At 50.3% G+C, this 20,468-nt stretch overlaps 1 protein-coding gene across 4 annotated transcripts in view; it reads left to right on the forward strand.

Annotated features, from left to right (window-relative positions):
* The window catches only part of KCNIP1 (potassium voltage-gated channel interacting protein 1), a 408,536-nt gene that overhangs the window by 144,837 nt on the left and 243,231 nt on the right, over positions 1-20,468 (forward strand). The window contains exon 1 of one of the 4 annotated variants that reach the window (XM_061393195.1): positions 1,400-1,983. The exons of 2 other annotated variants lie outside the window; for them this stretch is intronic. In XM_061393195.1, coding sequence (XP_061249179.1) covers positions 1,923-1,983 — 61 coding nt within the window. In that variant the 5' untranslated portion in view covers positions 1,400-1,922. Of the gene's footprint in view, positions 1-1,399; positions 1,984-20,468 lie in introns of those variants that run through there. One more of the 4 variants, XM_061393194.1, reaches the window with a different exon arrangement.

A 20,468-nucleotide genomic window follows, 5' to 3' on the forward strand; every position in this document is an offset into this window, starting at 1 on the left:
GCAGTGAGGCTCCATCACCCTCCTCCCCAGCAATGACCCCTCTGTTCCTTAAGTCCTGGCCATCCTAGGTCCTGTTGTATCCCAGGCTTCAGCCCCACCCCCACCCCTACCCCTCTTCCTCAACAGGGAGGGCAGGAAGGAGGTAGGGCCAGCTCCTACCTGTTCTGCTCCATTATCCAGGATTCCAGACCTCAGAGCCATAGAGAAGCCCTGCACTGCTTGCTAGTTAGGAGACCTGAGGCTTTAAATCTGGTGGGACCCAGAGGTGAGTTCCCCAGCTCAGTGGCCCACAGTTGTCCTCATGTGCCAACAGGAGTGTTCCCAGGAGGTTCCCAGGACAGAGCCCCAGGCTCCAAGTTCTAATCCCACATCCTGGCTGGGAAACTTCAGGGAAATTTCTTGCCCTTTGTTGTACAGTTGCTCAGTCATGTCTGACTCTTTGTGACCCCAGGGATTGCAGCACCGGAGAAGGCAATGGCACCCCACTCCAGTACTCTTGCCTGGAAAATCCCATGGATGGAGGAGCCTAGTAGGCTGCAGTCCATGGGGTCGCTAAGAGTCAGGCACGACTGAGTGACTTCACTTTCACTTTTCACTTTCATGCATTGGAGAAGAAAATGGCAACCCACTCCAGTGTTCTTGCCTGGAGAATCCCAGGGACGGGGAGCCTGGTGGGCTGCCATCCATGGGGTCACACAGAGTCGGACACGACTGACGAGACTTAGCAGCAGCAGCAGGACTACAGCACACCAGGCTTCCTTGTCCTTCACCAACCCCCAGAGCTTGCCCAAACTCATGTCCATCGAGTCGGTGATGCCATTCAACCATCTCATTCTCTGTCATCCCCTTCTCCTCCTGCCTTCAATCTTTCCCAGCGTCATGAGTTGGCCCTTCATACCAGGTGGCCAAAGTATTGGAGCTTCAGCTTCAGCATCAGTCCTTTCGATGAATATTCAGGACTGATTTCCTTTAGTATTGACAGGTTGGATCTCCTTGCAGTCCAAGGGCCTCTCAAGAGTCTTCTCCAACACCACAGTTCAAAAGCATCAATTCTTCGGCGCTCAGCTTTCTTTATGGTCCAACTCTCACCTCCATAGATGACTACTGGGGGAAAAAAAAGACATCCCAGTTGGACTACCCTTATTCACCCCTCCCTGGGTGGAGCAGACTTTTTTCTCACCCCGTGAATTCAGGAGGTGGATTAAATAAGATTTTCCCTGAAGACAAATGAAACAACGCACCCCACACGGGCCACACACACGTTCTCCGGAGGGGTAATCTGCCTCCCCCTGAACCCCACCCATGCGCCAGACCCCAGCCCCCGGCGCCCCCGTGCGCTCCGGCCCCGCCCCGCCCCTCCGGGGCTGCCCGCCTGCCGCTTCTGCGAGCGGCTCAGACTCGCCTGGAGCGCGGCAGGCAGGCAGGCAGGCGCGCGGCTCCGCTCTAAGCCGTCCCTGCTCTGTTCATTCATGATTGGTACTCGGCCCCCCGAGACCCAGCCCGAGCGCCGGGAGGGGAGCGGAGCGTGCGGCAGGAGGGGCGGGCGAGCGCGGCTCCCGCACCGCACGCGGCGCTGGCTCGGGAGCTTCGGCCGCGCGGGAGCGCCGGCCGGGTGTCCAGCGCCAGACAGGCTTCATCGTCCTCCACCCTCGGCGAGGGGAGCGGCCGGGCTCGGGTCCGGAGGCTCGCGAGGAGCCGCTAGCCCTGTGAGTCAGTGCATGTGCGGGGCCGAAGAAGGAAAGGAAAGGCTCCCAGAGCCCCAGCCCCACACTCGCTGAATACCAAGCTGCAGCAAGCTGCCGGGTGCTTTTTTTTTTTTTTAATCTCCTCCAATTCGGAGTGGAAAATCCACACTGCTTTCCTTCCAGAGGAGGGGAGGGGCAGGGCCCGAGGTCCCAAGTCGCACACAAGTCTTCGCTGCCATGGGGGCCGTCATGGGCACCTTCTCCTCTCTGCAAACCAAACAAAGACGACCCTCGAAAGGTAAGCCACCTCCTTCTTCCTTTTGTTCCCCTGGCTGGTTTGGGGGGGTGCTCGGTGCTGTGCAGGGGTGTGCCACCTGTTCCCCTTGGCCCGGACCCCCCTCTCCATGAAGAGTAGGTTTAGGTTCCTGTATCCACAGGAGTAAGAATCGGGCGGGAGGATTCGTGTGAACGTAGGTGAGCTCGCAGAGGAGAGGGCCAGAGTGGATTCGGACTTCAGGGACCACGGGACCTCTCTGGGACACCAGGTACTACGACCCTACTCCTGGGGGAATCTCTCAGCGCAGAAGGCAGAGGCAAACTCAGGTCGGGGGGAGCCGCTGAATTATCTGGGTGTAAATGTTGAGAAGCTCTCCCCATTCCCATAGACGGCTGTGGGCATCTGGGGAGGGTGCCTGCACATTCACACTGAACTCCCTTCCGGGCAGCGATGCCATGCAGACCTGGGGGCCGGTCATCAGGGAGAGAGTGCTGTCTGCCCACCCTAATAAGCCTCTGCAAGCCAAAAGGAGTCAGCTGCAGTCAGGTGGTAAAACTTCCAAGGCTGTGTGCTGGTGGCTCAGGGCGTCAGGAGCCAGGGCATCATACGAGATGCTGCCACTCTCTGGGCACCGCTGAGGAGCTGAGGGCACTGTCAAGGTCTGGCGGAGAGGTGAGCTAACATCGGGGATTAGAAAGCATAATATCTTGGAGTCCCTTCTCTGCCTGGGTGCCAGCTGAGATAAGCCTAGTCTCACCAGTGGCACAGTTGCCCAGCGGGTCCACGGGAAGTTGGGGAAAACGTGTTGCACCACAGGGGTCTATACAGACCTCCTCTCCACCTGCTTGAAAGTTGGTTGTTGGAATAAAGACACTGCATGCAGTTAGGAAAAAGAATATGTGGGTTTGGTTTGTTCGGATTTTATGCTCGAATACTCTTGTGAGTGGTAGAAAGATTTTAAGTTACCTGCCCATTAAACCTCTAAGTTCTGCTGTTGGAGCCCAGGTTCTGGCTCCAGGTAGGCTTAGAGCTATCCCTTATGCTGGCTGGTGATTAGATCAGCGTTAGGATAATGGTGGACCCCAGGGCTCACAGTGAATCCATTGTCAGGACTTGGTTGGTCTCCCGGTTCACTAGGGAAGTCTGCATCATAGAGCTACCTCTTGAAGAATAACTTCTCAACGAGGGGTCTTGGCATCTGGCCCAGTCCACAGAGACCTCAGGCTGCTGAATACTGAGGAATAAGATCTCTGCGTGAGGATCTTAGGTGACAAAGCTGGGTTGGCATTCAGAGCCTAGAACATGGGAAAGAGGCCTCCGCCCATGTGTCCAGCTGAGTTATACGTCCTTCTGGCAGGAAAGGGACTGGTTGCCTTCTTACCATTCCTACGCAGGAGAGGTCTGCAAGCCTTGGCCTACAACCTTGACATTGAGCCCCACTCCTCATGGATGAGTGGGGACAAAGTTCAGCGCCAGATCCTGGACGCCCCCCCCCCCCCACCATCCGACCACCATGAGGTCCCAGAGGCCAGAGTACTGTGGGGACAAGAAACTCAGGATTTGCATCCTGGGAGGCAGCTGGGTGTCACAGAAAGATCTTGGACCCTAGAGCCCAACAGTCTGGGTGCAAACCTCAGGCCCATCACTCCCTTCTTATGTGACTTCAGGAAAATCCCTTCACCTGTCTAAGCCTGAGTTTTCTTATCCATAAAATGGACAGGCATACTGTCTCCAGGCAGAAAACAGGTTGTGGAGGAAGTAGAGAGAAGGACCATGCGTGGATTACTGTGTTCGCTGCACCCACCAGGGACCCAGAGGAGACTGTTGAAAGATGCCAAGGTCAACTGAATGATGGATATGGAGGACACAGAGGATACAGTCCTCACAAAGCATCGGGCAGAGATGAAGAGCTCAGGCATCAGTCAGACATTGCCATCCACCATTCCCTTTTCCTACTCAAAACTCCAGGTCATCCCAGACAAATTCCTGCAGGATTCCCAGAGGCCAGAGCTCTTTGCTTCTCTCTCCTAGGAGTCTAAGGAAGGAAAGAAGGGGCACCAGCATTCAGCGAGCCCTCACTGTGTGCCTGACACAGTGGTAGGTGCTTTATCCATCCATTTTCACTTAACTCTCAGAATAATGCTTGTCTGAAGCTCAGTGCAGGTCCAGGGCTATTGACAAGCTGCCTGAGCCCGGGGTGTCCACTCAGCTCCACTTGCACAAAGCCCCTGCACACTGGCTGGAATTATCTGGGCCTCCAGCTCCATACAAGCTTTCCGGGTGGGGCTAATAGTAAAGAACCTGCCTCCCAATGCAGGAGACGTAAAAGATGCAGATGGGGAAGACCCCCTGGAGGAGGGCGGGACGGCCCACTCCAGTACTCTTGCCAGGAGAATCCCGTGGACAGAGGAGCCTGGTGACCTACAGTCCATCAGGTCACAAAGAGTTAGACATGACTGAAGCGACTTAGCACACTCGTATGCACAGCTCCATACATTCCCCCAAGCATCTTCCCTGGAGCAATGACTTATCTTCTTGTGTTGCTCGGTGGAAGGCTGATCAGCAGAAGACCCTTTCTGCAGAGAGGCGAGGGCTTGGAAACTGACTGGAAAGGCTAGTGATCAGAGATCACTTCCTGGTCAGATATCTGCCCCATGGCGACCTCAGTTTCACCTTTGTTAAAGGGGAAAATTACATGAGACATTTTCTCAGCTTCCATCCGGTTCTCAAATTTGAAGATTTCTATTGCTGATCTTCTCAGAGCTGCCACTATGATCTCTGAGACCTCAGGCTCAGATCTAATTAGAAGCAGTCAGAAGAGAGTGGTGGAGATTTTTCAACTCAGGAATCCATCTTCCTGCTGGGTTCAAATCCAGGCGCTACCACTTACTAACTGTATGACTAAGCCTTATTTTTCTCAACTAGAAAACAGGGACAGTAGTAGTTACAATCTTAAAATAGCTGTTGTGTTGTGTGGGTTTCAGGATAATGTAAATCAAATGCTTAGCACAAGCTCTGCCACATGATACGTAGTCAGCAAATTTTAACCACTATTCAATTTATGGCTCTACTGTTTGGAGCTTCCAAATGCCTAGAGTAAGCCATGCTGGAAGTAGTGTGTGCCTGTGGGAATGCTCACCACTCATTTCTGGAGCCTTCTTTCTGCCGTGTCCAGGAAACTGGGACCTAAATCCCATGTGCTCAGATGCTGGTCCTATTGCCGCAGCCGCCGCTGGCCTCTGCTTTGTGGCTGTTCCTGAAAGCATTGTATCTTAGTCAACACATGCCCTGCGTGTTTTGGAAATATAGTTTGGAATCAAATACATATAAAGCTCCACAAGATTTAGTGCTGAGGGCAGGGATGTGCCTAGCCCAACCTAGGTGTTCAGGGAGAGCTTCCAGAAGGCAATAGAAATCTAAAATAATTTAAGAGCTATGTCACTGAATGAAAAACTTTCACATTAATTTCCTGTCCTTCTCTCTGTTTGGAATCTTTGTCTTTAATTAAGAATGGGAGAAGTCCTGCTTTAGAGATTCAGACTCTGCATTCCAGATAGGGTTTCTGGCTCTAACAGTTTTGTATGTGCTTATCATACAAAAGACACAGCTCTGGGCTTAAAGGGCTGGCAGGTCAGGGGTGATTAGAGGAGGATTGCACAGGGGCAGCAGCTGGACCTGTGGAGGGAGGGGCAAGAGAATTTAGGGGGAGCATCACACTGTAGGGGTGGCTGGGCTGTCTGTCCTCCGTGGTCGAGGGAAAGCATTCAGAGCCTTCAGCAAGGGCTGAGCCTGGGTCTCCAGGGTGTTCGTTGAATAGATGAGCCAACAAAGTCTCATGGCTTTTAGATGCTTTTTCTGAGGCCACATGGCAGATTAGAGACAAATGCGGGACCGTTCCCCTCACTCCTAGATCAGTGAGCATCGTGGAATTTTAAAGACCCTGTGGGAGCATGCTCCTGCTGAGGTCAGGTTTGGTCGGTTCTCAGAGCAGCATGCCCAGCGAGGCACAGTCCGGGAGATGGCGGGAGGCGACGAGACGGAGAGCGGCAGTGCTCTGCCGTCACACGGGCCTGGGCTCAGGGCCCTTGGAAGTCACCTCCCCTTGGGGATGCCAGCGTTCTTATGTCTGAAAGAGGAATGCTGCTGTGCAGGGGTGTTCATGTCTTGAGTATTACCTATTTCTGCATCTTTGTCTGTCCTTTTAGCTCTGTGTTACCCTTTCCCCCGCTTCCTTGTCTAATAGTTAAAATTCAACTCACATTCCAAGTTCCCACTCAGCTATTTCTACATTCAGGAAGGCTTCCCCAAGCCTCAGAAAGAAGCAACTTCTCCCATCTAAATTCCTTAATCTTTTAGATGTACATACTCCTGACTCTCAAGTCATGCTTTAAATAAGGCAACTGATGGAGGTTTAACCCCTCCCCCCACCCTCAGAATGTCAACTTTGAGTTACTCAGAATCATTCTTCACAGCTCCCATCTTCATTCCTTGCACATAGTAGGCATTCCATAAATCTTCCATGGAGGAATTTATAAGTAATGGAATGCTTGGCCATTCTCTGTTATTTCCTAGAATTGCAGAGCCCGGAGGAAAAGTTAGCTTCCCTCTGGAATTTCAGTTACCAGCCCTTTCCCTGAAATGAATTCTGTTATTTGGTCTGCTGGCTTTGAATTAGCTTTGTCCAGGGACTGTACTAAGCCTGTTTACCATTTAGCAGGGAAATGCTGAGAGCAGTGTTCCTGTTTGCCAGCGCCCTGAGAGTCACATAAGTGTGGGAGACCACACCCAGGGTCAGGCACAGCTCTGGTCCCTCCATCCCAGAAGAGAGTCATTGGAGCTCAAGGCAAATAAGGATCAGGAGACGGGAAAGACTGATGGATGGGCGTGAAAGGACTGCTGCCTAAAATCAGTGGGAGTTTTTGGCCCCCAGAAAAGGACCGTGTCTTAGACCTCTTTGTGTATCTAAAAAGGCTTTGCTTTGTGAAGGTGCAAATGGGTACCTACACTATAAGTGAGTGAGAGAATGAAGAGATAAAGAAATGAATAGATGAGTGAGAAGCAAATGGAGGATCGAATGAATGACTGAAGGAATGAGTGCACGCATGAATCTACAAACTGATGAATGGTGAATGAAGTCCCAGAAAGGCTACAATAGCAGACTGTCTTTGCATGAAGAGCATTGATAGTCCTGCTCCCCAAGTCCCGGATCTAAGCCCCCTACTGTGAAACGTGGAAGGAGTCAGCGGTACAGGAAACCTTAGTTCAGCTAGTTACCAGTAAACATATACAAGGTGCTGCTTCTTAGAGAGCTGAAAATTATAAACTCAGTTAAGAAGAGTCCTGGTCACTTTTTTTTTGGATATCAGTAGGAGTGTGGTGTCTTTGGGGAAGGTGGGAAAGTATCTCTCAGCTTTCACTCTTTTGTTGATTCATTCAAAACCTTAAGTGAAGACTGACCCACAGTGGGCTCCCTTGTGTTTCACGTTGCCCTTTATTTTGTCTGAGATTTAAAAATCCATGTATCTGTCCACTTAGTTGCTTGTTCACTAAACAATCCCATGTGTCCTTTAACATTGCTTCCCTGATGTCTCCACCTGAGATTCCCTTTGGCCTCCCCACTCTTCTTCCACTTCCTCCTCCCTGTTTATTGCAAACTCCTATACACCCTTTCTAAAGGAGATCAGCCCTGGGTGTTCTTTGGAAGGAATGATGCTAAAGCTGAAACTCCAGTACTTTGGCCACCTCATGCGAAGAGTTGACTCATTGGAAAAGACTCTGATGCTGGGAGGGATTGGGGGCAGGAGGAGAAGGGGACGACAGAGGATGAGATGGCTGGATGGCATCACCAACTCGATGGACGTGAGTTTGAGTGAACTCCAGGAGTTGGGGATGGACAGGGAGGCCTGGCGTGCTGCGATTCATGGGGTCGCAGAGTCGGACACGACTGAGCGACTGAACTGACTGACTGACTGATACACCCTTTAAGGCCTCATTCAATATCGCCTGCTCCCAAGCTCTTGCAGGCAAAATACATTTCTGTCTGCCCTGCTCCCCTACAGTTACCACTCCTTCCCTTGGCTACAGTTCCAAGCATTATGTGATTACAGATGTACACATTTATCTCTCTGACTAGCTCTCAGGGAATGAGTCTTATTCTAGGGCCCCTGTCAAGGCCTGATGCTGATGGATGCTGTCTGCCCAGAGGTAAGGATGGATAGACCAGGGTGTGAGTCCTTGATGGCTCCAAGTAGTACAGGAATGTGGCAGCACAGATGGGGAATTCGGGGCTACTCATGGGGAGAAGAGCTGCAAAGTTCTGCACGATGGCCCTGGAGGTGATGTTCCCATTCATCAGGCAGAGGACGAACAGTATTAGGGGAGAGAGAAGGAGTCTCTGTGTGTGTGTCTGTGTGTCTGAAAGACTGACTGAGAGAGCCCTGGGACCTTCAGACAACCTGACTTTAAACGCTTCTCTGTCCTCCAGGTGTTTTAAATGGGTCATTTTAGGGAGTAGCTGTCATCCGTTGGGCCATCACTGACGTCCCATACCCTAGCCATGGGAAGAGAACATTGGATTAATTCTTGTTATTCCAGGTGCAACTGAAAGCTTCACTGGGGCAGTAAGGGGCAGTGGGAGGTACACTCAGCTCAGATCAGGGAGTTAGGAATAGGGTGTGCAATGGTTAGGACCTCTGGTTAAAGTAAGAGACTTGGGCTCGAGCTCTGACTCTGCGACTTCTTAGATGAACCTCTCTGAGCCTCAGTTTCCTCCTCTCTGAAATGAGGACCATGATAGCGTCCCCCTTATCTCCCTGATAGGGCTGTGGGGGGCCCCAGGAGACAGTGAGCACTGCACTTCACAGGAGGTGAGGTGATTTAGCAACCCGAGGCAGTACTGGCTCTGCTCTTGCCTTTCGTCCCATCTCAGGGCAGGTCCCTTCCTCTGCTGTTGCTCCATCTGTACTGTGCCTGGGCCTTCCTTGGTGACCTCTGTGCCTTGGACCTGTGACCTCTGAGTCCACCCCTCTGGGCCCCAGAGCCATCACAGCTATGGCCACTAGAATCCTGGGCAGTTTCTCTGGTGATTCCTGTGGGAAGCTGTGAGTTTTAGATGATGGAAAAAATTCCCAGTGATGAGACAGGAGAAGGTGGATCACCTACCAGGGTTAATAATAATAGTGATGGCAAACGTTGACCTGGCCTTGCTCTTTGCTGGGCACCTTGCTCTACCTTTTCCTGGGTTATTTTATTAACCTCCTCCCAATACTTTGGCCACCTAATCCAAAGAGCCAGCTCATGGGAATGACCCTGGTGCTGGGAAAGATTGGAGGCAGGAGGAGAAGGGATGACAGAGGATGAGATGTTTGGATGGCATCACCGACTCAATGGACATGAGTTTGAGCAAACTCAGGGATATAGCGAAGGATAGAGGAGCCTGAGTGCTGCAGTCCATGGAGTCGAAAAAAGTTGGACACACGACAACAATAACAACCCAACCCTGGAGAACAAACCCTAGTACAGTTTCCATGTTGTTGACAAGGACACTGAGGTTCCAGGAAGGGAAGGGCCTTGTCCGTATGTCTCACAGCATATGGAGGGCAAAGCCTGATTCTGGCCGACCCCAGAGCCTGAGCTCTTAACCTCACCAGCCTCCTCCCTCCTGACCTCACCTCAAGCCAAGACAGGGTGTGTGTGGAGGTGGGGGAGAAGGCATCCAGGGGTAGGCTAAGCACCTCATTTAGCCATATGGAGCCACCAAACCATCTGCAGGCCTTGAAAAAATGCTTTTCACCCCATCCCCAACCACCCCTGGATCTGTTTCTGTTTAATCTGATGCCTGAATATGAAAGGATTGGGGGCAGAAGGCCAATTAGCAGATTCATTAATAGGATTAAACATCTCTCCTCTGCTCTCATCATTTCTGTGAACTAAATTCTTCTCCCTTTGTTATAGCCATCATTGCCTGTCAGAGAAGGATGGAGCACTTAAATACTTCCAAGGCTGTTAGAATCAGGCACCAGAATCAGTCCGTGTTTTCAGGGGGTCCCGAGAGGCAGGAAGGGGTCAGTGGGTGGATGAGTGGTCATCTTTGCAAAACAAACAAATACAAGAACTTGCTGGCGTGTTTGCCTTCTGCTCTCGCATTAATTTCCTTCCCGTTCTTAGCCAAACATTGGCCTAAATCTGTATCACACACATGTATGTGGAATAGCAGGTATGGACACATGGTTTTGTTTAGACAGACCTGGATTCAAAACCTGGATCTGCCAGTTATTAGCTATTTGACCTCAGGCAGGTGCCTTTGCCTCTGTGAACATCCAGAGAATTAAGATATCAATAGTAAATACCTCCAAAGTCATGATGGGGATTCAACACAACAAGGCATGTAAGATACAGAGGTCTGAATATAGCAAAGGTGTGCGAGAGGCAAATGACCGCTGTCTTGGAACCATGCTACTCAAAGCGTGGTCCTCATACCAGTAGCTTCTGCATCAGCTGGGAGCTCATTAGGAATGCAGAGTCTCAGACCCCTACTGAATCCCACATCTTAACAGGATCTCCTGGTGGCTTGGAGGCCCCTGAAGTTAGAGAAGCATTGACTTAGAGCACAGATTATAGTATGTGTGTGTGTATGTATCATATATGTATATATGTAACTATAGGATTATATATCAAACTGGTAGGGACTTTTGAAGCTTTCTGGTTGAAGTATCATTTTAGGATAACCAAACAAGTCCTGAGAAGACAGGCAGTCTGCCTACAGTCACACAGCTTGAGCGTCAGCCCTGGGATTTGAACCCCAGGCTTCCCCTTCACTGCTCTTTTTTTTTGGCAACATAATTGTTTTACAATGCTGTGTTAGTTTCTGCTGTACAGCAATGTGAGTCAGCCGTAAGTATACAAATATTCCTCTTCCTCTTTAGCCTCCCACCCCACCCCGCCTTAGCCCTTTAGTTGTCACAGGGCCCCGAGCTGAGCTCCCTGTGTTAGGCAGCGGCTCCCCACTGGCTGGCTGTTCTCCCCGTGATAGCATGTGTGTGTCCATGCTGTCTCTCAGTTTGTACCCACCCCTTCCCCCACCGCCTACATCTGTCCACATCTGAGCTTCTGTTCCTGCCCTACTAATAGGTTCATCAGTACCATTTGTCTAGATTCCGTATAAATGCATTAATATACAACATGACATTTGCTATTGCTTGTTTTTATATGAATCGCCAGGAAGTCAGATTTCCCCAGATGAGCATTTCTGCAGTTGATCCTTTTTTTAATTTTTTTTTTTCCCTTAAATGAAACAGAAGACCAGGATTATGTACTCTCAGTGCCCGACTCTTTGCGACCCCATGGACTGCAGCCCACCAGGCTCCTCTGTCCATGAGATTTTCTAGACAGGGATACTGGAGTGGGTTGCCATTTCCTTCTCCAGGGGATCTTCCCAACCCAGGGATTGAACCCTGGTCTCCTGCACTGCAGGCAGATTCTTTACCGAGTGAGCTACAAGGGAAGCCATTCATTTTTAATTTGCTAATTTAAAATGTTATTTCAGCCAAGAGAGATCCTGAATCTTGATTCCACAAGCCATCACCCTAGCCATACCCCCAAGATCTGTGCTCTCTGAAGGTCTGATGGAGGAGCTCTGTTCATCCTTGTCTACTTTGCTTCCAGGACTGCAGCCCAGGCCAGGTGCCGACAGAGCCTCGGGAACCAGTGACCTCTCTCCACAAGGGGTGTGATGACAGCACTCAGTGTGGCAGAGCAGGCTGGTCACCTGGGTGTTGTGCAAAAGCCTTTGTGTGGGATTTGAAGCCAGAAGATTTGACAGAAATTAGTAGGAATCTAATGGACAAAGGAAGGGCCTGAAGCTTGACAGTCAAATGCCTTTTCTGGGGGGCCTGGTAGAATGCCTCTGTTGGAAAGCAAATGAACAATCTGAATTATTGTAGAAGGCTTCCTTGATAGGAAGTTCAAGTTATTCCTTCTTAATAACCTGAACTTCCTATCAAGTTATTAAGACCTGATAAGCCTTAATCAAGACTTATCCAGGGTAAATAGATTTGTTTAGGGTAGAAATTAGAGAGATGGAGAAGCACTGCTTAAGGAGGAAGAATTCTAAATTTTGAAGGCCTGCCATGTCCCAGAGCCTTGAGCATACCTAATCTTCTTCATTTGTGTAGTAGTCCTGTGATAGCTGTATTGTTATCTTCATTTTGCAGATTGACTCAGAAGCAGCCACAGTTGTTCAGCCTCTTCTTGGGGGTCAGAGGGCAAGCAGGAGGTGCCTTGAAATTGGACAGGCTTCAGATCCTTGCTCTCTAGTCACTGGAGCCTCAATTTCCCAATTTGCGAAATGAAGATAACAATACAACTGCCTGTAAGTTAGTGATTACTCAAGAAAGTAGGTTTACTTAACCATGAAGTGAAGAGCAGGCTTGGTTAGCAACAAAACCAGCAACAGAAGCACGGAGCACGCCCCAGACAATGAAACAATGGGACGTGAGACCCACCTCCTGTCCAGTGAGCTCAGCAGTTAGTGATCCGAGGACATGCTCTCTGCACACATAAGAAACAGTAATTTGTGGCCCTAGCTTGATCATGTAGGGACAAGAAAACTCCCCTGCTCATCCTGAAGGAGGAGCTGATGATAGAAGCATAATGTCTACGCAAGAAAAAGAAGTTCTTCTCCTCCTCCCCACCTTTCCTTTGTTTATAAAACTGTAGCCCAGGAAGTTTTCAGGGTGCATCACCCCTTCACCTGCCCACTTGTAAGCCTCACAAGCATCCTATTTTATTAAAATAGGATGCCTCTTATCACTTCTTATCTATCACTTTGCTTCTCGCTAAATTCTTTCTGCGCTGAGACATCAAGGACTATGGTACCAGAGCTCTTCGGAGCCTCCCAAATGCCACTCAGTGATTTCAAAGTCAGGCTCCCATCTGCTTTCCCCTGAAGGAGAAACTGCCAGAAAGAGATGAGAGTAATGTAGGACACTATCTTTGTCCTGAAGGAGCTTCCTGCTAGTGACAATAATAATATTAACAAAATCTATAGATCTTTGACTGCGTGCTGGACACTTCAGCAGCTTGGTTTTTATATAAACCTTATGGCATCACAAGGCATTCAGCACAATTACTTGCCCCTTTACAGAGAACTGAAGAACTGAGGGCTAAGGAGGGACATGTCCAGTATCTCTTCTCTCAGAAGTGGACAGGCCAGGGTTTGAACTCAGAGGGTTTGACTCCAGCATCTGCATCCTTAATCACCAGGGTAGTCTGTATCCAGGTATCTAACTGTCCTCAACAGCAGATTGTGTTACACTGCGGAGCTTCCAAGGAGAGAAAGAGAGGGAGAGTGACATCTCTTCCCGAGGGACAGGGTGAGAGAATTAGAGAGGAAGGCTGAGAGAGGTGGTGCTTGATGTGGGTGGCAGGGCTTGGGCTTGGACTGGGCAGGAATGCAGGTGGGGCATTCTCAGTGGGAGGAGCAGCATGAGGACATCTGGGAAGAGGACGAGAGAGGGGAAGGTATGAAACGACAGTGATGCTTGTGAGGTGGAGGATGTCAGCCGAAGATTATCATCAGGAATGGGAGGGAAGAGGTGGAGGTGGAGACAGGAGGTCAGGCTGTCCATGCTCCAGGAGGTGGGGGAAGGGGTTCTGGAAGATAGCAGACAGCAAGGATGAGCAAAGGACAAGTAAGTGGGGACTGGGACTGTCCCCTCTAACCCAGCCTGTCTCCCCGAAAGTCTTACTTCCACTGCATTTGCTCCCCTATCCCTCCCAGTGCACTCGTGTTTCTCCTGCGTGATCTAGCAACTGACTGCCTTGAATCGCTCTATAATTACTCCCTGTAAACATGTTTGACTCTCAGTCAAGAGTATGCTGTCCTCAATGACAGGGACTTTGCTTTCTGCCCTTCTGAGCTCCTGCAAGAAGCTCAACACAGTTTTAAGCCCACAACTGGTACTTGGTGACTTGACTTGGTGTTTCACAGAGATGCAGGAGAACTTGGGATTCCCTAATTGGGATGAATGTGCCAAAGAAGCTTGGGCACAACTCTGACACAGCCCCTCACAGGATCTGAATGTCAAAGATCGTGGTTTAGAGCAGAAACATGAGAGCACTGGGGACTGTTCCATAACCATTTACTAAGAGTTGATGCAGAAAAAAAAAAACCCAAAACATGTAGGGTATTGAGTAACATAGAACCAAACGCCAGTCCTAACTTGCCCCTTATGAGCTGCGTGGTTTAAGAAAATTGTTTAAGTCTTCTTTGCATGCCAGTTTCTTCATCTATGAAGTAATAACAGTCATGATATCAACTCATTGAATTGTCATGGGGATTAAATGAGATAATGTGCATGTACGTGTTTGGGAAAGATTGAGGGCAGGAGGAGAAGGGAACAACAGAGGATGAGATGGTTGGATGGCATCACCAACTCAGTGGACATGAGTCTGAGTAAGCTCTGGGAGTTGAAACAGTAAAGTACACAGAAGCACAGCTACTTGTAGTAACTGCACACGCATGCAGTGGGTGCGTGTGACAATGTTCGCCGACGTGTGAACTGATTTATGTGATTGGATGTGCGAACACACCTTTGCATCTTCAAAGTGTGCAGCTTGACGGATCGTGTGCGGGGGGCTTTCTGTAGTGTTGGTGATGGCACTGCTGTGGTAGTCATGCAGCGAAGCGTGTGTTCGTGGTGGTGGTGCTCACAGCAGGGGTGGTGACCGGAGTGCTGTGGTAGTCGTGCGGTGAAGGGTGTGCTCGTGTGGTGGTGGTCACAGCAGGGGCGGCGGTGGTGGCGATGGAGTGGTGCGAGCAGCGGTGCTGGCTGCAGGGCGATGGTGGGTGGTGGTGATGGTGGTGATGGCGATGGTGGCTGTGGCGGTGGCGGTGGTGATGGTGGTAGCATGGGTGGGTTTAAGGCTCTCATGCCCCTCGTCCAATCTATCTTCTTCAACTAGGCTGCACAGAAAGATTTCCAACGCCCAGAATTTGAATTCCCCCCGCTGTACTTGTCAACAATAGAAAAGAGTAAGACAAATCAAGCCCATGCCTCTAGATTTTACTTTTATTCGTGGTAGGTACTTGCAGAATCCTTTTCGTATAAGCTTTCTCAACACTTGCATCCCACTACTGTGCCAGGCCTGGTGTGTAGTCCGTCTTCAATAAATATCTGTGGAAGAAAAGAGTAACATTACAGAAGGACACAGGCCATGCTCTTGGATGAACTCACTGGTTAAATGTCTCACCTCCAAAGGTCCATCGGGCAGCTCCCTAGCACATCAGAACATGCCTGCCCTCACGCCAGGACCAGGGTGGGCGTGCCGCAGCCCTTCTTATCTGGCAAGCTGGGAAGACTTCCCGGAGGTGCGCCTGGCCCGCACGCACTCTGCCCTATTTCTATACTGACTGAATACGAGCAAGGGTGGAGAAAATGGCATCTCCCACCAGCTGCTTCTGGGGTACCGTGCTTCCTCCTCAGCGCCCATTTTTCTGTGTGTGCAGCAAGGAGGAGAGGCACGTCCTTCCTTTAGAAAAGTTCCTCATGGCCACAATCCCTCTGCCCAGATCCTGAGAGAGATTACAGGAGTGGCTTCAAGTCTAGCATCTCCACAGCCCACCTTTTACCCTGGGCAAGTGAGAGGCGCCTGTTGGGCCTCTGTTCGTCTTGGGAAAGGGGTAAGCACATGCCGACTGCAGTGTTCTTGGGCCTTTTAGGAGTGTGGCGCAGAGTAAGGGCTTAATGAATGGTAGTGGTTCTGAATACTGGTAGCATTTGTTGCTTCTATCACTAATGGAGAGATTAATGTAATAGGTGATGGGTAATGACAGACCAGAGATTTGTGTGTCCGTCTTTGGCACGTGCATGCTCAGCTGTATCCAACTCTTTGAGACCTCATGGACTGTAGTCCACCAGGCTCCTCTGTCCATGGAATTTTCCAGGCAAGAAATACTGGAGTGGGTTGCCATGCTCTCCTCCAGGGAATCTTCCTGACCCAGGGATCGAATCCGAGTCTCTTACGTTTCCGCATTGGCAGGCGGGTTCTTTACCGCCTGTCCACCTGGGGGCATGGCTTCACCTTGACCCCCCTGGTCCTGGAACTCTGAGCCTGAGGGGATCCTCTGAATGGATCGCACAGTGTTGGTGGGATTGCTTGGAAAAAAATGAAGATAACATTTTGGCATTTGGGGCCAGCTACTATTTTGACAAAGAGTTCAACTGAAGACCAAATAATCTTAGATTTAAATCCCAGGCTTGCCTCGTACTGACTGTGTGACTCTGGGTAAGTTACTAGGTGAATCGTGGTTTCTTCTGGTGTCCAGTGAAGTTGATAATACTGAGCACATCAGCTCCTTCGAAGAGTAAGAAAAGTCAAGTGTAAGTGGACCTGGGAATGGGGATTTGTCCCAAAGCAGCTCAGGACGGGAGGTAATGGAAAGACCAAAGTGGTTTGGGGATTAGAGCTGCTTACAGCCTTTATCTGTCCTGGAGTTGATACATTGTTCCCCAAAACCCTGAAACAGAATCAAGAAAGCAATGAAGGGAAGGAGAGCTTTAAAGGAGATGTAAACATGTGGAGTGCAGGCAGCAGGCTGCCTGCCCACAGCAAGCACTCAGTACAGGGAGAATTCATTCACTGGCGGCGTTTTTATTGTTGTGACTATTATTGTTGTTTAGAGGTGTATTGGGGAACCCAGGCAGAAAGAAGAACTCATGCAAAGACACCAGGTGAGTGTGGGGTGGAGGGATGGATGGAAACTGGGCTGGATCTGTTCAAGGTTGCAAAGCACCAAGTGTGATCTGTAGAGGATGGAAACGGAGGCAGGCTGCCCCTCTCCCCGCCTCAGACTTCTGGTTTCGCCCAGTGACTCTACACGCGGATCAAGAGTTCTTTCAGCGGTGTTTGGTATCTGTGCATTTGTGTAGGGAAAGATAAAGCTTGCTGCCCTGAATGGAGCATCAGACACTGGGCTGGGCATGTCTGCTGGTGGTGGTGGTGATTTAGTCGCTCAGTCATGTCTGACTCTTTTCGACCCCATGGACTGTAGCCTGCCAGGCTCTTCTGTCCATGGGATTCTCCAGACAAGAGTACTGGAGCAGGTTGCCCTGCCCTCCTCCAAGGGATCTTCCTGACCCAGGTATCAAACCCCAACCACTTATGTCTCCTGCATTGGCAGGCAGGTTCTTTATGGCTAGTGCCACCCGGGAAGCCAGACTTTCCCCTTGCTGCCTGGCATTAGCTCCATTGACACTTGATGAGGCTGAGGCTCAGGAAAGCTGCTTCTGTGGGAACTCAATGCAATGCAAGACTACTCCCACTTCTCCTGGCTGCCAGCTCTGTGATCTCTCCCTGGCGGCTCACTCATCATTGGACCTGACAACGTAAGAGGCTCCCATCCCTTCTCTCCTTCTCCTCCTGCCTTTCTTGGCCTTCTTCCAAAACTTTGGAAGAGCAATAAACCGACTCAAGAGACGGAGAAAGGCTATAGGAAGCTCAAACCCGAAATCAAGTTAGCCTTCGTACGACCTCCATCTGAGCTGCCTGAGAGACAAGCCCCACCCCCGCCCCCGCCACTGTTGCACTTATGTCAGTGGGGCAGCAGCCAGACTGAATGACTCAGGGGTCCCCAGCCTCCGGGGTCTCACGCCTGATGGTCTGGGGTGGAGCTGATGGAATAGTAATAGCAGCAAAGCGCACAATGAACGTAATGCTCTGAATCACCCTGAAAGCATCCCACCCCCCACCCCAGTCTGCGGGAAAATTGTCTTCCATGAAGCCAGTCCCTCATGCCAGAAAGGCTGGGGAACCACGGAAAAGACTGGCACACTTTGTTCCTCTTAATCCAGACCTGAATTTGAATGCAGGATACTGAATTCTGAATACTGAATGCAGAAGGCATTCCATGTAACGGCGAAATGCACAGCCTTAGAAGCTAGGCAGTTCTTGTCTGGCTCTGCCTTTCTTGAACTGTGTCATCTTGGGTAAGTCACCTATTCTCTCTGAACCTCAGATCTGTCTTCTGTAAAATAGGGCTGATAGCTCCCCCCAACGTTGTTGTAAGGATTAACAGGAAAGGTGTATATAAAATACCTACGCCATAATGGGCACTCATTTGAGGGTTAACAATAGTTTTGGCTGTTATGTTTTGACCCAGTGAGCTCCAAGCCATAGTCTTGATAAATATGGGCTCCTCTGCAACTGCAGGCTTCCCTGGTAGCTCAGTTGGTAAAGAATATGTCGGCAATGCAGGAGACCCTGGTTCAATTCCTGGGTTGGGAAGATCCACTGGAGAAGGGATAGGCTACCCACTCTGATATTCTTGGGCTTCCTTTGTGGCTCAGCTGGTAAAGAATCTGTCTGCAATGGGGGAGAACTGGGTTCGATCCCTGGGTTGGGAAGATCCCCTGGAGAAGGGAAAGGCTACCCACTGCAGTATCACTGGCCTGGAGAATATCATGGACTGTATAATCCATGGGGTCACAAGGAGTTGGAACCACCTCTGCAACCACAGTCCTAGTCCCCAGCACAAGTGTGACAGTTCCTGGCATGTGCTGTCATTCCCCCTTCTATGAATTATGGCAGACCTTGCTCATCCATTATAGTACTTTTTCTTCTGAGCCAGAATGTGATTCAGAATCCTTCTTAACACAGCATCCCAGGCAGTCACTACCAATTGATTACAGTTGACATGCTGCTAAGTCACTTCAGTCGTGTCCGACTCTGTGCGACCCCATAGACGGCAGCCCACCAGGCTCCCCCATCCCTGGGACTCTCCAGGCAAGAACACTGGAGTGGGTTGCCATTTCCTTCTCCAATGCATAAAAGTGAAAAGTGAAAGTGAAGTCGCTCAGTTGTGTCCGACTCTTAGCAACCCCATGGACTTCAGCCTACCAGGCTCCTCCGTCCGTGGGATTTTCCAGGCAAGAATACTGGAGTGGGGTGCCATTGCCTTCTCCGCAGTTGACATGAAGGGGCATGAAATGTATTTGCTTCCTGGCTCTGATGAAGTTCACATCTTCTGCTCCCTTTATACAGTCCAGATTGTCTTTCTGCTCTGTCTCCTTCTGCTTTTGTGAGTGCACTTCTGTGCTGTGTGTGTTTAAACCCTTCATTTAGGCTGAAAGACCATTCCAATCATTGGTGTGTTGGTTTATTTGCACAGATTTCTATACTTTCAGAGTCTCGTTTACCATGTCACACCTGTGGCTTGGGATCTGCAAGTAACATCAGCTCATATCTGGGAAGGAGGGCGGGTGAGGATCAAGTTAGAACTTGGGAAAGCATACCCACTCACAGCCCTCACCATCAGCCACCTTTAGAAATGACATAAGAGATGGTGTTTGGATATGAATTTGCAGTTTCAGAAGATTTAAAATTCCATTGCCTGATGACTGTAATCTCTAGGAGGCAGGATTAGAATAGAAAATTTATTCTGGAGTGTGATGCTTGCTGCTGTAACAAATAGGCCCCAATATTTCAAGGGCTTAACGTGTAGAAGTTTGCCCTTCATGAAACTGTTCGGTGTGGGTGTTCCTGGTGGGCCAGTAGCTTTCTTCCATGCGGTCACTTAGGGATTCAACTTCCTTCGGTCTTGTCACTCCACTAACCCTAGGGCCTCCTTTACATCTAGCTGAAGGGGTAGAGAGAGCACACTGCTTGTTAACCACTGGGACCCAGCCATGGCTAGCATCACTTACACACTAATTTCACTGGGGAGAGCTTGCTCTTAATCCCACCCAGATGTGGCAGGGAGGTGGGGTTGGGGAGGGAGGCAGAAGATGTGGTCCCTGGCTGGCCCAGCAGCGACTTTTCACCCTCGGGGAAGCACAAGATGGAGGCAGGGTGAAGACCACGGACAGGCCCGCCACAGACAGGAGTTCAGGGGTGAGCACCCGATCAACTGGGCGGGGTCCTGCCTGGGGAGCGAGTCTAAGTCCAGATGCTATTTGGTCATCTTAGGCGTTGAGAAAGGCAGCTCACCAACCAGAGGTCAGTTGGCAGGGTCCAAACCAAACCTGCCCAGGGAAGTCCTGCCCTGCCCAGGGATGTGGCCTGTGTGATCCTGCTGTTATCTCTCTCCCTCCTGGGGAAAGGATGGAGCAGACAGTCAGTGTCTGATGCCATTAAGCCTTCTAGTGCTTCAGCCAACATTCCAGATGATTCTAGATCCATCAGGAAACTTTATTATTATAACGTCCCTCCCCAGGCAGCTCTGCTTCCAGGGAGAGACGGTACTGGTCACAACAGCTTCTGCGGTCCTGTTCTGCAAGGCAGTTCCTTTTCTCAGGGTGCTTTGTATTTTGGTCTCATGATCTGGGTTAATGGGAGTGTTCTCCTGACAGATGGGTCCCTTCTGGGTGTGCCAGCAAAAGCAGGTTTCTGAACCTCCAAGGCTGGGGGCCAGAGGCTGGGGAATTCGCCAAGGTAAATGCCACCTTATGAGGTCTCTGGGAGGCAGCCAGCAGCCTCCCCTGGGCACCATTCTTGCCTCATCACGAGGC

The sequence above is a fragment of the Bos javanicus genome, chromosome 20 (genome assembly GCF_032452875.1).
Source record: "Bos javanicus breed banteng chromosome 20, ARS-OSU_banteng_1.0, whole genome shotgun sequence".
Classification (NCBI taxonomy): Eukaryota; Metazoa; Chordata; class Mammalia; order Artiodactyla; family Bovidae; genus Bos; species Bos javanicus.